General features: G+C 54.4%; 1 protein-coding gene across 2 annotated transcripts in view; it reads left to right on the forward strand.

The window, feature by feature from the left end:
- The window catches only part of SRCAP (Snf2 related CREBBP activator protein), a 64,333-nt gene that overhangs the window by 41,659 nt on the left and 2,731 nt on the right, over nucleotides 1–19,943 (forward strand). Inside the window, exons 5-32 of one of the 2 annotated variants that reach the window (XM_075283757.1) lie at nucleotides 4,007–4,147; nucleotides 4,272–4,491; nucleotides 4,718–4,920; nucleotides 8,273–8,366; nucleotides 8,976–9,065; nucleotides 9,250–9,357; nucleotides 9,437–9,624; nucleotides 11,088–11,265; nucleotides 11,342–11,478; nucleotides 11,635–11,804; nucleotides 11,882–12,074; nucleotides 12,156–12,292; nucleotides 12,373–12,559; nucleotides 12,647–12,816; nucleotides 12,898–13,061; nucleotides 13,147–13,299; nucleotides 13,382–13,546; nucleotides 13,625–13,858; nucleotides 13,940–14,110; nucleotides 14,194–16,673; nucleotides 16,755–16,969; nucleotides 17,047–17,249; nucleotides 18,359–18,528; nucleotides 18,736–18,932; nucleotides 19,019–19,133; nucleotides 19,212–19,334; nucleotides 19,585–19,746; nucleotides 19,825–19,908. In XM_075283757.1, the coding sequence (XP_075139858.1) occupies nucleotides 4,007–4,147; nucleotides 4,272–4,491; nucleotides 4,718–4,920; nucleotides 8,273–8,366; nucleotides 8,976–9,065; nucleotides 9,250–9,357; nucleotides 9,437–9,624; nucleotides 11,088–11,265; nucleotides 11,342–11,478; nucleotides 11,635–11,804; nucleotides 11,882–12,074; nucleotides 12,156–12,292; nucleotides 12,373–12,559; nucleotides 12,647–12,816; nucleotides 12,898–13,061; nucleotides 13,147–13,299; nucleotides 13,382–13,546; nucleotides 13,625–13,858; nucleotides 13,940–14,110; nucleotides 14,194–16,673; nucleotides 16,755–16,969; nucleotides 17,047–17,249; nucleotides 18,359–18,528; nucleotides 18,736–18,932; nucleotides 19,019–19,133; nucleotides 19,212–19,334; nucleotides 19,585–19,746; nucleotides 19,825–19,908 (6,852 nt within the window). The remainder of the gene's footprint in view (nucleotides 1–4,006; nucleotides 4,148–4,271; nucleotides 4,492–4,717; nucleotides 4,921–8,272; nucleotides 8,367–8,975; nucleotides 9,066–9,249; nucleotides 9,358–9,436; nucleotides 9,625–11,087; nucleotides 11,266–11,341; nucleotides 11,479–11,634; nucleotides 11,805–11,881; nucleotides 12,075–12,155; nucleotides 12,293–12,372; nucleotides 12,560–12,646; nucleotides 12,817–12,897; nucleotides 13,062–13,146; nucleotides 13,300–13,381; nucleotides 13,547–13,624; nucleotides 13,859–13,939; nucleotides 14,111–14,193; nucleotides 16,674–16,754; nucleotides 16,970–17,046; nucleotides 17,250–18,358; nucleotides 18,529–18,735; nucleotides 18,933–19,018; nucleotides 19,134–19,211; nucleotides 19,335–19,584; nucleotides 19,747–19,824; nucleotides 19,909–19,943) is intronic. The other variant, XM_075283758.1, reaches the window with a different exon arrangement.

Raw genomic sequence — 19,943 nt, forward strand, 5'->3', positions numbered from 1 at the left:
GGTGCTGCTGCCTCCTTCCCCTTCCTATGATAGTAATACTGGTACTGCTGCTCCCTCCTTTACCTTCCTATGATAGTAGTAATACTGGTACTGCTGCTGCCTCCTTCCCGTTCCTATGATGGTAGTACTGGTACTGCTGCTGCCTCCTTCCCGTTCCTATGATAGTAGTAATACTGGTGGTGCTGCTGCCTCCTTCCCCATCCTATGATAGTAATACTGGTACTGCTGCTCCCTCCTTCCCCTTCCTATGATAGTAGTAATACTGGTACTGCTGCTGCCTCCTTCCCGTTCCTATGATGGTAGTACTGGTACTGCTGCTGCCTCCTTCCCGTTCCTATGATGGTAGTACTGGTACTGCTGCTGCCTCCTTCCCCTTCCTATGATAGTAATACTGGTACTGCTGCTGCCTCCTTCCCCTTCCTATGATAGTAGTAATACTGGTACTGCTGCTGCCTCCTTCCCGTTCCTATGATGGTAGTACTGGTACTGCTGCTGCCTCCTTCCCCTTCTTATGATAGTAGTAATACTGGTACTGCTGCTGCTGCCTCCTTCCCGTTCCTATGGTGGTAGTACTGGTACTGCTGCTCCCTCCTTCCCCTTCCTATGATAGTAGTACTGGTGGTGCTGCTGCCTCCTTCCCCTTCCTATGATAGTAATACTGGTACTGCTGCTCCCTCCTTTACCTTCCTATGATAGTAGTAATACTGGTACTGCTGCTGCCTCCTTCCCGTTCCTATGATGGTAGTACTGGTACTGCTGCTGCCTCCTTCCCCATCCTATGATAGTAGTACTGGTACTGCTGCTGCCTCCTTCCCGTTCCTATGATAGTAGTAATACTGGTGGTGCTGCTGCCTCCTTCCCCATCCTATGATAGTAATACTGGTACTGCTGCTCCCTCCTTCCCCTTCCTATGATAGTAGTAATACTGGTACTGCTGCTGCCTCCTTCCCGTTCCTATGATGGTAGTACTGGTACTGCTGCTGCCTCCTTCCCGTTCCTATGATGGTAGTACTGGTACTGCTGCTGCCTCCTTCCCCTTCCTATGATAGTAATACTGGTACTGCTGCTGCCTCCTTCCCGTTCCTATGATGGTAGTACTGGTACTGCTGCTGCCTCCTTCCCCATCCTATGATAGTAGTAATACTGGTGCTGCTTCCTCCTTCCCGTTCCTATGACTGTAGTACTGGTGGTGCTGCTGCCTCCTTCCCGTTCCTATGATGGTAGTACTGGTACTGCTGCTGCCTCCTTCCCGTTCCTATGGTGGTAGTACTGGTACTGCTGCTGCCTCCTTCCCGTTCTTATGGTGGTAGTACTGGTACTGCTGCTGCCTCCTTCCCGTTCCTATGATAGTAGTACTGGTACTGCTGCTGCCTCCTTCCCGTTACTATGATGGTAGTACTGGTGGTGCTGCTGCCTCCTTCCCGTTCCTATGATGGTAGTACTGGTACTGCTGCTCCCTCCTTCCCGTTCCTATGATAGTAGTAATACTGGTACTGCTCCCTCCTTCCCGTTACTATGATGGTAGTACTGGTGGTGCTGCTCCCTCCTTCCCGTTCCTATGTTGGTAGTACTGGTACTGCTGCTGCCTCCTTCCCGTTCCTTTGATGGTAGTACTGGTGGTGCTGCTGCCTCCTTCCCGTTCCTATGATGGTAGTACTGGTACTGCTGCTCCCTCCTTCCCGTTCCTATGATAGTAGTAATACTGGTACTGCTCCCTCCTTCCCGTTACTATGATGGTAGTACTGGTGGTGCTGCTCCCTCCTTCCCGTTCCTATGTTGGTAGTACTGGTACTGCTGCTGCTGCCTCCTTCCCGTTCCTATGATGGTAGTAATACTGGTACTGCTGCTGCCTCCTTCCCGTTCCTATGATAGTAGTAATACTGGTACTGCTGCTGCCTCCTTCCCGTTCCTATGATAGTAGTAATACTGGTACTGCTGCTGCCTCCTTCCCGTTCCTATGATGGTAGTACTGGTACTGCTGCTGCCTCCTTCCCGTTCCTATGATGGTAGTACTGGTACTGCTGCTCCCTCCTTCCCGTTCCTATGATGGTAGTACTGGTACTGCTGCTGCCTCCTTCCCGTTCCTATGATGGTAGTACTGGTACTGCTGCTGCCTCCTTCCCCATCCTATGATAGTAGTAATACTGGTGCTGCTCCCTCCTTCCTCATCCTATGATGGTAGTACTGGTACTGCTGCTGCCTTCTTCCCGTTCCTATGATGGTAGTACTGGTACTGCTGCTGCCTCCTTCCCCTTCCTATGATGGTAGTACTGGTACTGCTGCTGCCTTCTTCCCGTTCCTATGATGGTAGTACTGGTACTGCTGCTGCCTCCTTTCCGTTCCTATGATAGTAGTACTGGTACTGCTGCTCCCTCCTTCCCGTTCCTATGATGGTAGTACTGGTACTGCTGCTCCCTCCTTCCCGTTCCTATGATGGTAGTACTGGTACTGCTGCTGCCTCCTTCCTGTTCCTATGATGGTAGTACTGGTACTGCTGCTGCCTCCTTCCCGTTCCTATGATAGTAGTACTGGTACTGCTGCTGCCTCCTTCCCGTTCCTATGATGGTAGTACTGGTACTGCTGCTGCCTCCTTCCCGTTCCTATGATAGTAGTACTGGTACTGCTGCTGCCTCCTTCCCGTTCCTATGATGGTAGTACTGGTACTGCTGCTCCCTCCTTCCCGTTCCTATGATAGTAGTAATACTGGTACTGCTACCTCCTTCCCGTTCCTATGATGGTAGTACTGGTACTGCTGCTGCCTCCTTCCCGTTCCTATGATGGTAGTACTGGTACTGCTGCTCCCTCCTTCCCGTTCCTATGATGGTAGTACTGGTACTGCTGCTCCCTCCTTCCCGTTCCTATGTTGGTAGTACTGGTACTGCTGCTGCTGCCTCCTTCCTGTTCCTATGATGGTAGTACTGGTGGTGCTGCTCCCTCCTTCCCCTTCCTATGATAGTAGTACTGGTACTACTGCTGCCTCCTTCCCGTTCCTATGATAGTAGTAATACTGGTACTGCTCCCTCCTTCCCGTTCCTATGATGGTAGTACTGGTACTGCTGCTGCCTCCTTCCCGTTCCTATGATGGTAGTACTGGTACTGCTGCTCCCTCCTTCCCGTTCCTATGATAGTAGTAATACTGGTACTGCTCCCTCCTTCCCGTTCCTATGATGGTAGTACTGGTACTGCTGCTGCCTCCTTCCCGTTCCTATGATGGTAGTACTGGTACTGCTGCTCCCTCCTTCCCGTTCCTATGATAGTAGTAATACTGGTACTGCTCCCTCCTTCCCGTTCCTATGATGGTAGTACTGGTACTGCTGTTGCCTCCTTCCTATTCCTATGATAGTAGTACTGGTGGTGCTGCTGCCTCCTTCCCGTTCCTATGGTGGTAGTACTGGTACTGCTCCCTCCTTCCCGTTCCTATGATGGTAGTACTGGTACTGCTGTTGCCTCCTTCCCGTTCCTATGGTGGTAGTACTGGTACTGCTCCCTCCTTCCCCTTCCTATGATAGTAGTACTGGTACTGCTGCTCCCTCCTTCCTGTTCCTATGATGGTAGTACTGGTGGTGCTGCTCCCTCCTTCCCCTTCCTATGATAGTAATACTGGTACTGCTGCTGCCTCCTTCCCGTTCCTATGATAGTAGTAGTGGTGGTGTTGCTGCCACCATGTTCCTGTAGTAGTGGTGGTGTTGCTGCCACCATGTTCCTGTAGTAGTGGTGGTGTTGCTGCCACCATGTTCCTGTAGTAGTGGTGGTGTTGCTGCCACCATGTTCCTGTAGTAGTGGTGGTGTTGCTGCCACCATGTTCCTGTAGTAGTGGTGGTGTTGCTGCCACCATGTTCCTGTAGTAGTGGTGGTGTTGCTGCCACCATGTTCCTGTAGTAGTGGTGGTGTTGCTGCCACCATGTTCCTGTAGTAGTGGTGGTGTTGCCGTCTCCTTCTCGTTCCCATAGTGGTGCCGCCATCTTTAGTTGTCTGGTCTTTTATCTCTTCTCTTTGCGTTCTGCAGGTTGTCAGAATGGTGGTCCGTCACCATGAGGAATTGAAGCAGAAGGAGGAGCGGGCTCGGAGAGAAGAACAGGCCAAGCTCCGGCGCATTGCTACCTCCATTGCTAAGGAAGTGAGACAGTTCTGGAGTAACGTGGAGAAGGTGGGCATCTGGTTTTCTGATTAGGAGAGCGCTTGTGCGGTCATTGTCAGCCCGTTGGTGCTGGAATGGCCACGGCCACCACCTGGTAGATGTTGTGTGGCCTCAGCTGCTCTCTGTCTTTTAGGTGGTGCAGTTTAAGCAGCAGTCTCGTCTGGAGGAGAAAAGGAAAAAGGCTCTGGACCTGCAGCTAGACTTCATTGTGGGTCAGACCGAGAAATACTCCGACCTTCTGAGCCAGAGTCTAAGCGAAGCCATTCCCGTCAGCAAGACCAGCTCGTCATGTGTTGGGTCATCTCAGGGAGGTTCTCTGAGGACCAGTCCAGCTCCATCTGTCTGCCAGAAAGGTAAGCTGAGTTAGTTGTGGACTAACCATGACGCACTGATAAAACAGGTCCCTGCTTGCCCCTCTAGGCTTGGATTTGGTAGCTGGTGCCATAGAAATTTCTCTGTAATTGTGGCCCAGTGTCCGATCTGGTGATACTGGGCCACGTGAAGAGGGACACTGATGGTGCCTTACTGAGGAGACCGCCTGCATGCTAATCCTGTGTCATTCTGTGCACTCTTTTACAGCAGCAGAAGGTGATGGTGACTTTCTCCCTCATGAGTCTGAGGATGATGAGGAAACCATCGAGATAGAGGAGCAGCAGGAGGGGAACGATGCAGAAGCGCATCGTCTGGAGCTGGAGTTGCTGAAGCAGGAGAGTGAACTTCCCCTGGATGAGCTGCTGCAGAGCCTGCCGCTGGAGATTCTTCAGGATGACTCCCCCAGGCAGGTACGTCTGCTGCGGACGCTGCTGTAGGGGAATCGCCCTTCACTTTAAGATTCAGCTCTACATCTCCTAAAATAATTCATGTCTTACTGTGGCCAGAAATCCTGTGTCCATGAATTATCATTACCTTTCACCAATTCCAGCCCCATACATTATTTCATACCCCGTTCACTTATTCTGACAGAATTTCCTCTCTTGCTCCCGTCTCTCCTGAGTAATCAGTGCTCTTAGTTTTGGTGCCTGTTATGCTATTTAAATAAAACGAAAAGGCCGCACCGAGTGATACACAGTGTAAAACCATCAAGTATGGAAAGACACAATGAAATAGCTCTGACCTTAGTATGTTGTGAGACCCGTCATACCCTCCATATAACCAAATATCACAATGGAACCTCTCTGGGCAGAGAACAGCAGCAGGAAGCCTTGTCACCCTAGGGTGTACCGTCATGCACTTGGGAAGGACCAATAAACCCACTGCCTGAGTTTTTGGGAGTAAGAGGAGAGGGGGCGCACAGTGACACGTGGCCAGAGAGGGGCTGTGACACTGTGTGCGCCCCTTCTCCTCTGGCCACGTGTCACTGTGGGCCCCCTCTCCTCTGGCCACGTGTCACTGTGTGCCCCCTCTCCTCTGGCCACGTGTCACTGTGTGCCCCCTCTCCTCTGGCCACGTGTCACTGTGTGCCCCCTCTCCTCTGGCCACGTGTCACTGTGTGCGCCCCCTCTCCTCTGGCCACGTGTCACTGTGTGTGTGCCCCCTCTCCTCTGGCCACGTGTCACTGTGTGCGCCCCTCTCCTCTGGACACGTGTCACTGTGTGCCCCCTCTCCTCTGGCCACGTGTCACTGTGCGCCCCCTCTCCTTTGGCCACGTGTCACTGTGTGTGCGCCCCCTCTCCTCTGGCCACGTGTCACTGTGTGTGCGCCCCCTCTCCTCTGGCCACGTGTCACTGTGTGCGCCCCCTCTCCTCTGGCCACGAGTCACTGTGTGCGCCCCCTCTCCTCTGGCCACGTGTCACTGTGTGTGCACCCCCTCTCCTCTGGCCACGTGTCATTGTGTGCGCCCCCTCTCCTCTGGCCACGTGTCACTGTGTGCCCCCTCTCCTCTGGCCACGTGTCACTGTGTGTGCGCCCCCTCTCCTCTGGCCATGTGTCACTGTGTGTGCGCCCCCTCTCCTCTGGCCACGTGTCACTGTGTGCCCCCTCTCCTCTGGCCACGTGTCACTGTGTGTGCGCCCCCTCTCCTCTGGCCACGTGTCATTGTGTGCGCCCCCTCTCCTCTGGCCACGAGTCACTGTGTGCGCCCCCTCTCCTCTGGCCACGTGTCACTGTGTGTGCGCCCCCTCTCCTCTGGCCACGTGTCACTGTGTGTGCGCCCCCTCTCCTCTGGCCACGTGTCACTGTGTGCCCCCTCTCCTCTGGCCACGTGTCACTGTGTGTGCGCCCCCTCTCCTTTGGCCACGTGTCACTGTGTGTGCGCCCCCTCTCCTTTGGCCACGTGTCACTGTGTGTGCGCCCCCTCTCCTCTGGCCATGTGTCACTGTGTGTGCGCCCCCTCTCCTCTGGCCATGTGTCACTGTGTGTGCGCCCCCTCTCCTCTGGCCACGTGTCACTGTGTGCCCCCTCTCCTCTGGCCACGTGTCACTGTGTGTGCGCCCCCTCTCCTCTGGCCACGTGTCACTGTGTGTGCCCCCTCTCCTCTGGCCACGTGTCAGTGTGTGCGCCCCCTCTCCTCTGGCCACGTGTCACTGTGTGCGCCCCCTCTCCTCTGGCCACGTGTCACTGTGTGCCCCCTCTCCTCTGGCCACGTGTCACTGTGTGTGCGCCCCCTCTCCTCTGGCCACGTGTCACTGTGTGTGCCCCCTCTCCTCTGGCCACGTGTCACTGTGCGCCCCCTCTCCTTTGGCCACGTGTCACTGTGTGCCCCCTCTCCTCTGGCCACGTGTCACTGTGTGTGCGCCCCCTCTCCTCTGGCCACGTGTCACTGTGTGTGTGCCCCCTCTCCTCTGGCCACGTGTCACTGTGTGTGCGCCCCCTCTCCTCTGGCCACGTGTCACTGTGTGCCCCCTCTCCTCTGGCCACGTGTCACTGTGTGTGCGCCCCCTCTCCTCTGGCCACGTGTCACTGTGTGTGTGCCCCCTCTCCTCTGGCCACGTGTCACTGTGTGTGCGCCCCCTCTCCTCTGGCCACGTGTCACTGTGTGCCCCCTCTCCTCTGGCCACGTGTCACTGTGTGCCCCCTCTCCTCTGGCCACGTGTCACTGTGTGTGCGCCCCCTCTCCTCTGGCCACGTGTCACTGTGTGTGCGCCCCCTCTCCTCTGGCCACGTGTCACTGTGTGTGCGCCCCCTCTCCTCTGGCCACGTGTCACTGTGTGTGCCCCCTCTCCTCTGGCCACGTGTCACTGTGTGCCCCCTCTCCTCTGGCCACGTGTCACTGTGTGTGCGCCCCCTCTCCTCTGGCCACGTGTCACTGTGTGTGCACCCCCTCTCCTTTGGCCACGTGTCACTGTGTGTGCGCCCCCTCTCCTCTGGCCACGTGTCACTGTGTGTGCCCCCTCTCCTCTGGCCACGTGTCACTGTGTGTGCGCCCCCTCTCCTCTGGCCACGTGTCACTGTGTGTGCGCCCCCTCTCCTCTGGCCACGTGTCACTGTGTGTGCCCCCTCTCCTCTGGCCACGTGTCACTGTGTGCCCCCTCTCCTTTGGCCACGTGTCACTGTGTGTGCGCCCCCTCTCCTTTGGCCACGTGTCACTGTGTGTGCGCCCCCTCTCCTCTGGCCACGTGTCACTGTGTGTGCGCCCCCTCTCCTCTGGCCACGTGTCACTGTGTGTGCGCCCCCTCTCCTTTGGCCACGTGTCACTGTGTGTGCGCCCCCTCTCCTCTGGCCACGTGTCACTGTGTGTGCGCCCCCTCTCCTCTGGCCACGTGTCACTGTGTGTGCGCCCCCTCTCCTCTGGCCACGTGTCACTGTGTGCCCCCTCTCCTCTGGCCACGTGTCACTGTGTGCCCTCTCTCCTTTGGCCACGTGTCACTGTGTGTGCGCCCCCTCTCCTTTGGCCACGTGTCACTGTGTGTGCGCCCCCTCTCCTCTGGCCACGTGTCACTGTGTGTGCGCCCCCTCTCCTCTGGCCATGTGTCACTGTGTGTGCGCCCCCTCTCCTCTGGCCACGTGTCACTGTGTGTGCGCCCCCTCTCCTCTGGCCACGTGTCACTGTGTGTGCGCCCCCTCTCCTTTGGCCACGTGTCACTGTGTGTGCGCCCCCTCTCCTCTGGCCACGTGTCATTGTGTGAGCCCCCTCTCCTCTGGCGCTGTGCCCCATGCTTATTTGGCAGCTTCCCAACCATTTTTTTTTATTATTAGGATCCTGTTTCCAGTGAAGACGAGACAGAGGAGGAGGAGGAGGAGGTGGGGGTGGAAGAGGAAGATGATGAGTTCACAGCCAATGAGGATGATGGTGAGTGCGGCCATTGTACTGATGCATGCATTCTCCTTGCAGTCCCTGCATTGAGCGCTGCACCTCCACCAAGTGCCATTCTATTTAGGACCCCTTCCCTCTTTGTATTGCTTTGATCCCTCTCCTGGTGCGCTCCGGCCTCCTATACAGGTCCCCAGTCATATTCTGTTTGGCTGCACCGCCTGTAAACTGCATATAAGAGCTGCTGGGAATGGGCGCCCAGGGAGCGGTGAGTAATGGCCCCTCGGACAACCCTTTAATATTTCTTTGTGACCCGTGTGGTCGGCCTCTTTGCATTACTTGTCGCACTGCTAGCTTCTAGGGATTCATCCTTCATAACACTGTTTGGAAAAGTTTTCAAGCTAAGTGTCCCCTTGTGAAAGAAAAGTTAGGACCAAGTAACCCCAGTGTCATGTGACAGACCCCGATCCCCATTGTAAGTGAGAGACATAATGTGCCAAACCAATTCTTTGTTGTGGCGGCAGCGGTGGAGGGTCATATATACGGTTAGACTGGATGGCGGCCACAGTAATGGCTGTAGTGACCCCAGAGCGCTCGCCTGTATGTCCTTCCTATAAGTACTGAGTATACGTTGCCTGATGTTTGCAGCTGAGGATGAGGAGGATACCATTGCAGCAGAGGAAGAGATGGCAGGACAGCAAGACCATGCCGAGGAGCTCTCCCAGCTGGCTAGAGAAGGTAGGTGGCAAAAGCCGACATTCCTAGCCCTTTGTGTAGCAGGACTCCATTACTGGAGAGACCCCCACAGCCCCCGTATGTATTTCCCATGGCAGCCTGGACACGGACGTTGTCTCCTCGGGATGTGGCCGGGGAACATTTATAAGGACGTCTCTTTCAGGCCAAGTAACTGTTATTTCCACAGGGGAGATGTCCTTGGATGAACTTCTGCTGAAATACTCTGTGCTGCCATCAGAGCAAGAAAGCACTAGCCAGAGTGAGCCTGACAGTACGGGACATGTGGAGGACTATGGTGAGTGGTCCTGTGAAGGAGGGGGCGCTGGATATTTGGATGCGGCTGAAGGTTGGCTCACCAGGCTTTTCTTTCTTAGATTCCTCAGGTTGTGACTCCTCAGGTGATGAATCTGAAGGGGTGGAATTTCTAGTCAAACAAGATAACGAGGACCCCGGCAGTGACCACCGGCACCACGAGCCCCCCGAGCCCAAGAAGGAAATCACCGATATTGCAGCCACTGCCGAATCTCTGCAGCCAAAGGGATACACACTGGCCACCACTCAGGTAGTTCCTCCTGTCTTCTGGATGACCACATAGAATGGAGCAGACCTCAGTGCTTCATGTCTCTGGTGGAGCAGACCTCAGTGCTTCATGTCTCTGGTGGAGCAGACCTCAGTGCTTCATGTCTCTGGTGGAGCAGACCTCAGTGCTTCATGTCTCTGGTGGAGCAGACCTCAGTGCTTCATGTCACTAGTGGAGCAGACCTCAGTGCTTCATGTCACTAGTGGAGCAGACCTCAGTGCTTCATGTCACTGGTGGAGCAGACCTCAGTGCTTCATGTCGCTGGTGGAGCAGACCTCAGTGCTTCATGTCTCTGGTGGAGCAGACCTCAGTGCTTCATGTCGCTGGTGGAGCAGACCTCCGTGCTTCGTGTCACTGGTGGAGCAGACCTCCGTGCTTCATGTCGCTGGTGGAGCAGACCTCAGTGCTTCATGTCGCTGGTGGAGCAGACCTCAGTGCTTCATGTCTCTGGTGGAGCAGACCTCAGTGCTTCATGTCACTAGTGGAGCAGACCTCAGTGCTTCATGTCACTAGTGGAGCAGACCTCAGTGCTTCATGTCGCTGGTGGAGCAGACCTCAGTGCTTCATGTCACTAGTGGAGCAGACCTCAGTGCTTCATGTCACTAGTGGAGCAGACCTCAGTGCTTCATGTCACTGGTGGAGCAGACCTCAGTGCTTCATGTCGCTGGTGGAGCAGACCTCAGTGCTTCATGTCTCTGGTGGAGCAGACCTCAGTGCTTCATGTCGCTGGTGGAGCAGACCTCCGTGCTTCGTGTCACTGGTGGAGCAGACCTCCGTGCTTCATGTCGCTGGTGGAGCAGACCTCAGTGCTTCATGTCGCTGGTGGAGCAGACCTCAGTGCTTCATGTCTCTGGTGGAGCAGACCTCAGTGCTTCATGTCGCTGGTGGAGCAGACCTCAGTGCTTCGTGTCACTGGTGGAGCAGACCTCAGTGCTTCATGTCGCTGGTGGAGCAGACCTCAGTGCTTCGTGTCACTGGTGGAGCAGACCTCAGTGCTTCGTGTCTCTGGTGGAGCAGACCTCAGTGCTTCATGTCGCTGGTGGAGCAGACCTCAGTGCTTCGTGTCGCTGGTGGAGCAGACCTCAGTGCTTCGTGTCACTGGTGGAGCAGACCTCCGTGCTTCGTGTCACTGGTGGAGCAGACCTCAGTGCTTCGTGTCGCTGGTGGAGCAGACCTCAGTGCTTCGTGTCGCTGGTGGAGCAGACCTCAGTGCTTCGTGTCGCTGGTGGAGCAGACCTCAGTGCTTTGATGTGACGGGGGGGGGGGGCAGGATCTGGCATGTTGTGTTCCTGATTTATTCTGCGAGTTAAATATTTATAGAATTTCCGTAAAATTGGATTTCTTAGGTTTTTGCTGTTTTTTTTCTCTCTGGGCTCCTCTGACGTGTGTGTAGGGTCACTGGCAGTTTCCTCGTGGCTGTGACGTGTAGTCGCCTTCTCTTCCAGGTGAAGACTGCGGTTCCATTCTTACTGCGAGGAGATCTGCGAGAATACCAACACATCGGCCTGGAGTGGCTGGTGACCATGTATGAGAAGAAGCTGAATGGCATTCTGGCAGACGAGATGGGACTCGGGAAGACCATTCAGACCATCTCGCTCCTGGCTCATCTGGCCTGTGAACGCAGTGAGTGTGGGGCAGCATTGTGGTGGTCCTGCGCCACATCGTCCAGCAGAGCTACATTTTCTCTTGTGTCTTCTAGGTAACTGGGGCCCACATCTGATTATTGTTCCCACCAGCGTCATTCTAAATTGGGAGATGGAGCTGAAACGTTGGTGTCCCAGCTTTAAAATACTTACGTACTATGGCTCCCAGAAAGAACGAAAACTGAAGAGACAGGTGGGCGGCTCCCTGGCGCATCCTGGTTGGTGGTGGGCGGCTCCCTGGCGCTGGCTGGCTGGTAGTGGGCGGCTCCGTGGTTGGTGGTGGACGATACCCGCTCCAGCAGCCATACTTACCTCCTTTGTTTGGTTTTTTTTTTTTTTTTTCCTACAGGGATGGACAAAATCCAACGCTTTCCATGTGTGCATCACCTCTTACAAGCTGGTTCTACAAGACCACCAGGCTTTCCGCAGAAAGAACTGGAAGTATCTGATCCTGGACGAAGCTCAGAACATCAAGAACTTTAAATCTCAGCGATGGCAGAGTCTCCTGAACTTCAACAGGTGAGCTGAGTGTGAACAGGGTGCTAGGCGTCTGGTAGAGCTGCTGTGTCTTGTTCTGAGATTGTTCTTCTCCCCAGTCAGAGACGGCTGCTGCTCACCGGGACGCCGCTGCAGAACTCTCTGATGGAGCTGTGGTCACTCATGCATTTCCTGATGCCACATGTCTTCCAGTCTCACCGGGAGTTTAAGGAATGGTTCTCTAATCCCTTGACTGGCATGATTGAAGGAAGTCAGGAGTACAACGAGGGGCTAGTGCGCCGGCTGCACAAGGTTTGGAATCTGCTGGAGCTAACATTTGGGTTTCCTTGATTTTGTCACATCACACTGAGCTTTTTCCCGTCTTGTCTGCAGGTGTTGCGGCCCTTCCTCCTCCGCAGGATTAAGCAGGATGTGGAGAAGCAGATGCCCAAAAAATACGAGCATGTGATCTATTGCCGCTTGTCCAAGCGTCAGCGCTTCCTGTATGATGACTTTATGTCACAAGCAGCGTAAGTAATGGGGTGGGCAGACTACAGTGCAACCGACAAGGATAGACCCGCGATTCACAGTCTTCATTCTCTTCCTTAAGGACACGGGAGACTCTGGCTAGCGGCCACTTCATGAGCGTTATTAATATCCTCATGCAGCTGCGCAAGGTTTGTAATCACCCCAATCTGTTTGACCCTCGTCCGATCCACTCGCCCTTCATAACTAGCGGCATCTGCTATACAGTTCCTTCCTTGGTTCTTCATGCTCTGCGACAACACCCACTTGAGGCAGGTACAGGGCCTAGCGGAGGGGGGGGGCTGATGTCATAGTATATAAATGGAGGGCTACAATGGTCTCTTCTTCTGTATCCCCAGCATATTGATATGGCGTTGTTTGACCTCATTAACATGGAGGGGCACGTCAGTCGCTATGAGCGAGATGTTTTCCTGCCCAGGTACAAACAGTCACGCTCCCTGATCCAAGAGATTACAGAATCCCCAGAGCCGCCTCCTAGACCTCGACCACTCAAAATGAAGGTGAACAGGTAAGTATTGCTCATGGCTGTTACCTACATGACATGTTTCGTGTCTCTTGTGGTTGGCTGACCAGTTTCTCTTGCCTCCAGAATGCTGCAGCCTGTGAAGCCGGATCCTCGCTCTGTAGTCATAGTTAACAATTCTCGGCCAGTTCAGAAGTCTCCGGATGTGCTCCCCTCCTCCACCCCCCAACCAGCAGCTCCTCTATCAAGTAATTGTCCTCTGCCTGCTCCAGCTATGGCTGCATTGAAGGGTGAGAGAGGCGCCTTGTGCTCATGCTGACTACTCTCGCTATCTTGCCCTGTTTTACTGACCTTCCGGTCGTTTCATGTTTACAGCTCCGCTTCCTGTCCAGTCCAGTCCAGCTACGTCTATGACTGCAGTGTCGAACGGGGCAGGAAAGTCTGTTCCAGTGCAGAACAGTACCCAGCCGGTGTGCGGCGCCCCCCAGAGGCTTATACTAACCCCTGACATGCAGGCACGCTTGCCTTGTGAGTAGCAGGAGTACAGCCTTGCTTGTAGGTTGCGCTTTCTTGTCGCCCCCATGTAATGCTTGACTTGTTTGTTTGCTAGCTGGAGAAGTAATAAGCCTGGCCCAGCTGGCATCTCTTGGTGGACGTCCCATACAAAGTCAGTCTGTCACAAAGCCGCTCACTCTGCAGCTGCAGGGCGCCAAACTCACGTTAAGTGGGGCTCCTGTGCGGCCTGTGGGAGTGGGTCAGCCTCGGCCCATGCAGGGTAAGCTTACACTTGTGTTTGCTGCTGTCCCCAATCTGTCTTGTTGCTCTGCCAGTTGCTGACAATTTTGTGTCACAGGTAACGTGCTTCACCTTGTTTCTTCTGGCGGACAACATCATCTGCTTAGCCAGCCGGCCCAGCTTGCTCTTATCCAGGCATTGGCACAGCAGGCAGTGTCGCCCACTCCATCGGTGCCGCAGTTGGTGCAGAATAACACTCAGACCCAGCTTGGTGTCCAGGCGCTGTCTGTGCAGTCTCTCCAGCATACACTACTGAACAGTGCCAACCTTCCAGCAGCTTCTCCTGGGCAAGGTAAGTGTTTCCTGAGGTGCGATGTGACCCAGCCATATAGCGCTACTCCAGGTGCTAGACCACATCTTTGTTGTTTCTTAGCAGCTGCCCCAGGTGTGGTGAAGATTGTGGTCAGACAGTCTACCAGAGAGATTCCGGCATCTACCCAGCGCCATCCTGTGGCTCCACCTGTACGCCCTCTTCTCAGAGTTGTCCCTGGTCCATCTGCAGAACAATCTGCTTCCCGAGAAGGAAATGGAGAGCAGCGAGCAGGTATGGACGGAGCGTAGAGACCACCTTCTGTCTGTCCTGTCTACATAGAGCTGAAGCCTGACTTGGGTTTGTGTTTTCTGCAGCTCCAGTGGCGTCCACCTCCACCCTGACTCTAGCAACCAGCCCATTGCTGATGATGTCAAGCCCCACAGTAGCTGCAAGACTCCCCTCTCCCAATCCTGTTCCGCCGAGTATAGAGGAGTCCCTGGGCCCCCCTGTGTCTGGTGTGGCCCTACGCCTTCTGACTACTTCTGCAGCTATGCAGCTGACAAACCACCACTCTCCTCCTCTGAGACACACACAAAGCCCTGCTCTTCCCAACTGCTCTCCTGTTCCCACCCAGAACTCCATTGCTAACTGCACCTCCACACAAGCCACATGTCCAGAGATCACCACCTCAAAACCAGGGCACAATCCAGATAGCAGTGGTGGTACCCTAGAAGTGGCATCTGTAACAAATGGTAATGGCGCCCAGGTGTCTGCCTCCACCACATCCACAGATAGCGCCCTGTATGTAAACCTCATCCCAAACCCTCCTTCTCCTCCTCCTCCTCCTCCGGCCCCTAGCATTCCCAAGATGGCCACTGCCACCCCTACATACAACCTGAGTTTAGTGCCTGCCCTTCTAGCAAACTCTGCCCCCAGCAGTGTGTCCAGCCCTTATCCGATCCCGGCTCGTTTCCTCACTAGTCCATTATCCCTATTGACTCTCTCCCCTCTACAGTCGAGCAGCAGCGGGGCCACCCCTGTCCTTTACACCCCACCGCCTAGTGGCAACACCTTCCCTGCAGCCTCCGTACTGGCAGCCCCGGTGTCATTTACAGCTCCCCTGCCCGTGTCCACCACGTCTGAGACTCCACGGACAGCGGTGTCTACTCAGTCACCTATAAATTCTATATGCGGGCCTAGTAACCTACCCACTACAGCATGCTCCCCGGTCCCCCTGTTGCCTGCCCCGACTCCTGTACAATCACCAGCCCCCTTACCTGTGCTTTCTGCCCCGGGTCCTGCCACTGCCCCCTTACCTGTCATTTCTGCCCCGGGTCCTGCCACTGCCCCCTTACCTGTCATTTCTGCCCCAGCTCCTACTACCCTAATAACAGCCACAGCTTCTCTACTGGAGGCTCCTGGTAACCAGTCTCTTATCCTGTCCTCAGATTCTGCCCCTGTGCCCCTGCTAGAGGCCTCTGCATCGGATTCATTGGCACCTCTGGTACTTAACACATCCCTTAAGTTGCCCTCAGTAGCTCCCTCTCCCATGCCCTTGTTGTCTGCCTCTGGCACCGTCCCCCTCTTGGCGTCTGCCAAGGTGCCTATCCCTCTCATGAATGCTACGTCTGCCCAGTCCACCTCATTGTCTCAGTCTTCACGTGTGCTCTCCGTTGCTCAGGCATCTCCCCTTCCTTTGTTGGCCACTGCTGGTTCCTCGTGTGAGCCGGTTTCCTCACATTCCATATTGATACCTGCCCCTATAGCCCTGGCATCATTGCGCCATTCTGCGCCTGTCACCTCGCTGACGTTCACCACCTCTGGGTCTGTCAGTTCTGTAGCTTCATCTGCACTTTCTTCCACTCAGGTGCCTTCTGTGATGACAAAAGTAACGGCTTTGCCATCTGTATCTGCAGATGCCCAGGTCACTTTGCCAGCTGAAGCCCAGGCTCTCTTGTCCCCTATACCAGCTGATGCCCAGGTCAATGTGGTTCCTGCTCTGGAGCCCACGGATGTGTCCTCTGTACAGCCAGTCCTTTCAGGCGTATCGCCCTCTCCCCTGCCTTGTTTGTCTCTCAGGGTGCCAGCTCCACAACCCTCTTTACCAGTGCCCACCCAGTCCCCTTCAATGCCAGTGTCTGCCCCAGCGCCCATGCCATCCCTGCCAGCCTCTACCCCTGTTCCTTTGCCTTTGTTGTCAGCCTCCACACCGGCTCCTCTGTCATCCCTTCCGGCATCTTCCTTAGATCCAGCCTCTTTGTTACTGCTCCCTGCTCCGGCCCCCGACTTGTCGTCTTCGATTTCGACTTGTGCACCACCTGCAGACTCAGCCGCCCCCTCACTTCTGGCCCCTCCGCCCACCAGCCAGCCCCTAGTGCTTTCTTTTTCTGCCCCACTGACGTTGACGGCTTCCTCAGCTTCATTAGGGGTTTCTGCCCACTCTCACATTCCTCTACCTACTGCCCCGGTGCTTAGTGTCCAGTCGTCTGCAGCCTCCCGGCACCCTACTGTTACCCCTAGGCCTGTCCCATTGGCTTCCGCTGTGGTGCCTGCGTCTGTAGCAGACAGTAGGGCGCCCCCATCTGCCCCCGCCACAGCCTCTCCTCTCTCTGCAGACATTAAGCCCACACTTTCCGGTCATGTCAATAGCCCTCTGCCTAGCAGTACACAAGAGCCATGTTTGTCCCTGTCTGTAGCTGACCCGCCAGCAGTTAGTGTGACCTTAGGCTCGACTGCAGAATCTGACAGTACAATGGAAGGAGAGGACCTGCGGCCATTCCAAAACGCTGTGATGTCATCATTTGTAAGACCAAGGCGTCAGCTGCCGCCTCCCCCTCGGTCGCCATTCTACTTGGTAAGTGATACCTTACCTATTCCAAACTGGAGAGGGGGGCCATCGTAACAGTTGTCATTAATGGCGGTGGTGTCCGGACAGGAACCGTTAGAGGAACGACGAAGGAAACAGAAATTGGAGCGACTGGAAAGGATCTTTCATGTGAATGAGAGGAGGAGTAGCCTGGCTCCGGTCTATGGGACCGAGGTGCTCCAGTTCTGCAGCGTGCGGCCCACCAGTCAGCAGACCGATGCTATTCAGAGCTGCATCTTCACTGCAGACCAGCGCTTGGAGCAGCTGGCGCCCATCATTGAGAGGTGGCTGCAGGGTTAGGGCATTGTGGGAGCTCTTGTGCACAGCTGGGGCCTATTCCTGAGCTGTATTTTTCTTGTAGGTTTATATTTGCTATGCCTCCTGTGGAGGCACCACAGATTACTCTCCACACCTCTCACCCACCACCCTCTTCAGTTCTGGAGGAGTCGCTCTTCAAAGATACCCTATCCCAGGAGCTGACCCCACACACCCGCTGCCTTCATCGTATCATTGCCAATATGAGGACCCAGTTCCCTGATCTTCGCCTCATACAGTATGACTGCGGTGAGTGTGAGCTCTGCTCTGGTCATGGACCACGTCTCTGTATGAACCTGCCTTCTTCCTGACCACACAATAGGTTGATCACTTCCCAGCAGTTGTCTCCTTAAAATAGTCAGGATTACAGGGAAGGTTAAACCTCTATCATAAAGCTGGAGGCCGAGAATGGGATCCATCACCAACGGTGTGCAATGATCAACCACGCCATGTCCTGTGCACAGGCCACAGGGGGAGCTCACTAATCTGTCCCATAAAAGTCCATCGTGTTCTCCTCCTCCGTGTGAGCATGCCCACAACACTGTTCCATAGGAGTCTATAGGTTGTAGTTATGTTGAGTTTGCCTCGGTAGTTGTACCCTGGGTGACTGTCGCTGTCCAGGTCAGTATCTACTGAGTGCACATGGTGAGGAGATAACATCAGACACAGAGCGTTGGTACGAGTTCCTCTCTCAGTAAGAGCCAGGGGCAGACGTCCTTTATTGAGGAAGCCATGGTTTATATAGGTGACAGATATAAGGTGTGTGAGGGCCTGGGGGTCATTTGAGTTACTGTCTTTGTTAGAATCTTATTTGTTCATGTTTTATGACAGTCCAGCTGGTTTTTCCACCTTTTCTTTGGAGACGTCCTCGGGGTTGGGGCCTCCCAAAGTGTCCCGTTTACCGTCCTTGTCCATTGTATTGACCTTATAGAAGTGTTTATCCTCTTTGGCACCAGACACCTCAGACTCCATTGTCTCTAGCCAAATCAAGGAGCAGGACCATCGTCACCCCAGCTAACAATGGGTTATAAGATGGACATAGGAGTTTAGCTCCAACCTGGGACAGATGATAGCGGTGTCCAGATATTGCTGATCTTCTGTTTCTGGGCCACTTTTACCGAGATCAGGTGCAGGCACCATCTTGTCTCGTGATATCAGATTCAGTGTCAAAGATAAATCATTTTACTGCATTCAGTCTTAAGGATAAGAATGTTTTTGTGATCCGTAGATTTCCAACCTTCACAGTCCCAGCTGTCCCAGAGATGTCAGGCTCTTTACATTTTGGGAGGGATTTTCCTATTTTATTTGACCCTTTGGTGTTAAGGAAACCTCCTGACATTAGATGCTGTTGTGTGCAGGAAAGCTCCAGACCTTGGATCATCTTCTGCGTCAGCTGAAATCTGGCGGCCATCGTGTTCTCATATTCACTCAGATGACGCGAATGTTGGATGTCCTGGAGCAGTTCTTAAATTATCATGGACATATTTATCTGCGTCTTGACGGTTCAACACGTGTAGAGCAGAGACAGGTAAGCCGGCAATAAGTGGTGCTAGTCACTGTAGTATGTGTCACTGTAGTAGTGTGCCAATGCTGTGGCAGTCATTAGTATAGTAGCGTGTCTGGGCTCTGGTGGTCCTCACTATAGCAGTGTGCTGGCGCTTGTGGTGGTTGTCACTATAGTAGCGTTGCGATGCTGTGGTGGTTATCGCTATAGTATCTTGTTTCTCATTGCCAGGTGCTGATGGAACGGTTTAACATGGACAAGCGCATTTTCTGCTTTATTCTTTCCACGCGCAGTGGAGGGGTCGGCGTAAACCTGACCGGGGCCGATACTGTTATCTTCTATGACAGTGACTGGAATCCCACAATGGACGCCCAGGCTCAGGACCGTTGTCACCGCATTGGGCAGACGCGGGACGTGCACATCTATAGGTGGGTCTCTCCACGTCCCCCTCCCGCTCTGTTACTGCCATTGATCTGCATTTTCATCTCCATCCTTCTGTCTCCTCTTGTTCCAGGCTGGTCAGTGAGCGAACAGTGGAAGAAAACATTCTGAAGAAGGCCCAGCAGAAGCGCCTGTTGGGGGACATGGCCATCGAGGGGGGGAACTTCACAACGGCTTACTTCAAACAGGTTACACACAGTCCTTGTATATACCTGCAGGATAGGCTCGGCTCACAAGCTCCCATTAACATCTTTCTCTTGTTTCAGCAAACTATTAGGGAGTTGTTTGACATGGAAGATACACGCAAGGAGACTGAAGTCCGCAATACATCCCCTGACCATAGCGCAGAAGACGGGGCGACATCTCGTCAAGCCCATATACTGGAGCAGGTAAGGATGACGACTACAGACTGCTGCTCGGTCTCCTCCGTCCTGTAGGTCAGAGTGATGCCGGCTGACTCTGTTTGGGTTGGAGTTGTGGGATGGGCCCCTGGATTCTGGCAGAGCAGATTAGGGGCCCATGTTTAACTAGCTCATGACTAGTAACTGTGGTTTCTTTTGGACTTTGGGGGCTTGTGTTTCTGCCTCATGTACATTATGTGCCTGACATCCACACCCTGTGCTCCGGGTCCTCTTGTAGGCGCTGTGCGGTGCAGAGGACGAGGAGGATACCTTGGCTGCCTCTCTGGTCCGGGCTGAACAAGTTGCAGATCTTGCAGAGTTTAACGAAAATGTTCCTTTGGAACCAGAAGAGGAGGAGCAAAGCCGTGCCGAGCAGGAGATCTCTGCCCTAGTGGAGCAGGTAACACTGCAAGTGACTGTAGACATGAGGATTTGTCTGACAAGTAATGAGTATTCATGCTAGATGTGTACCCCACAGCTTACACCGATCGAGAGGTATGCCATGTACTATCTGGAGGCTTCCATAGAAGAAGTCAGTAAGGAGGAGCTGAAACAGGCAGAGGTAAGTGGCTGCTGCCAGAGTCCGCCTCACTGGCC

The sequence above is a fragment of the Leptodactylus fuscus genome, chromosome 8 (genome assembly GCF_031893055.1).
Source record: "Leptodactylus fuscus isolate aLepFus1 chromosome 8, aLepFus1.hap2, whole genome shotgun sequence".
Classification (NCBI taxonomy): domain Eukaryota; kingdom Metazoa; phylum Chordata; class Amphibia; order Anura; family Leptodactylidae; genus Leptodactylus; species Leptodactylus fuscus.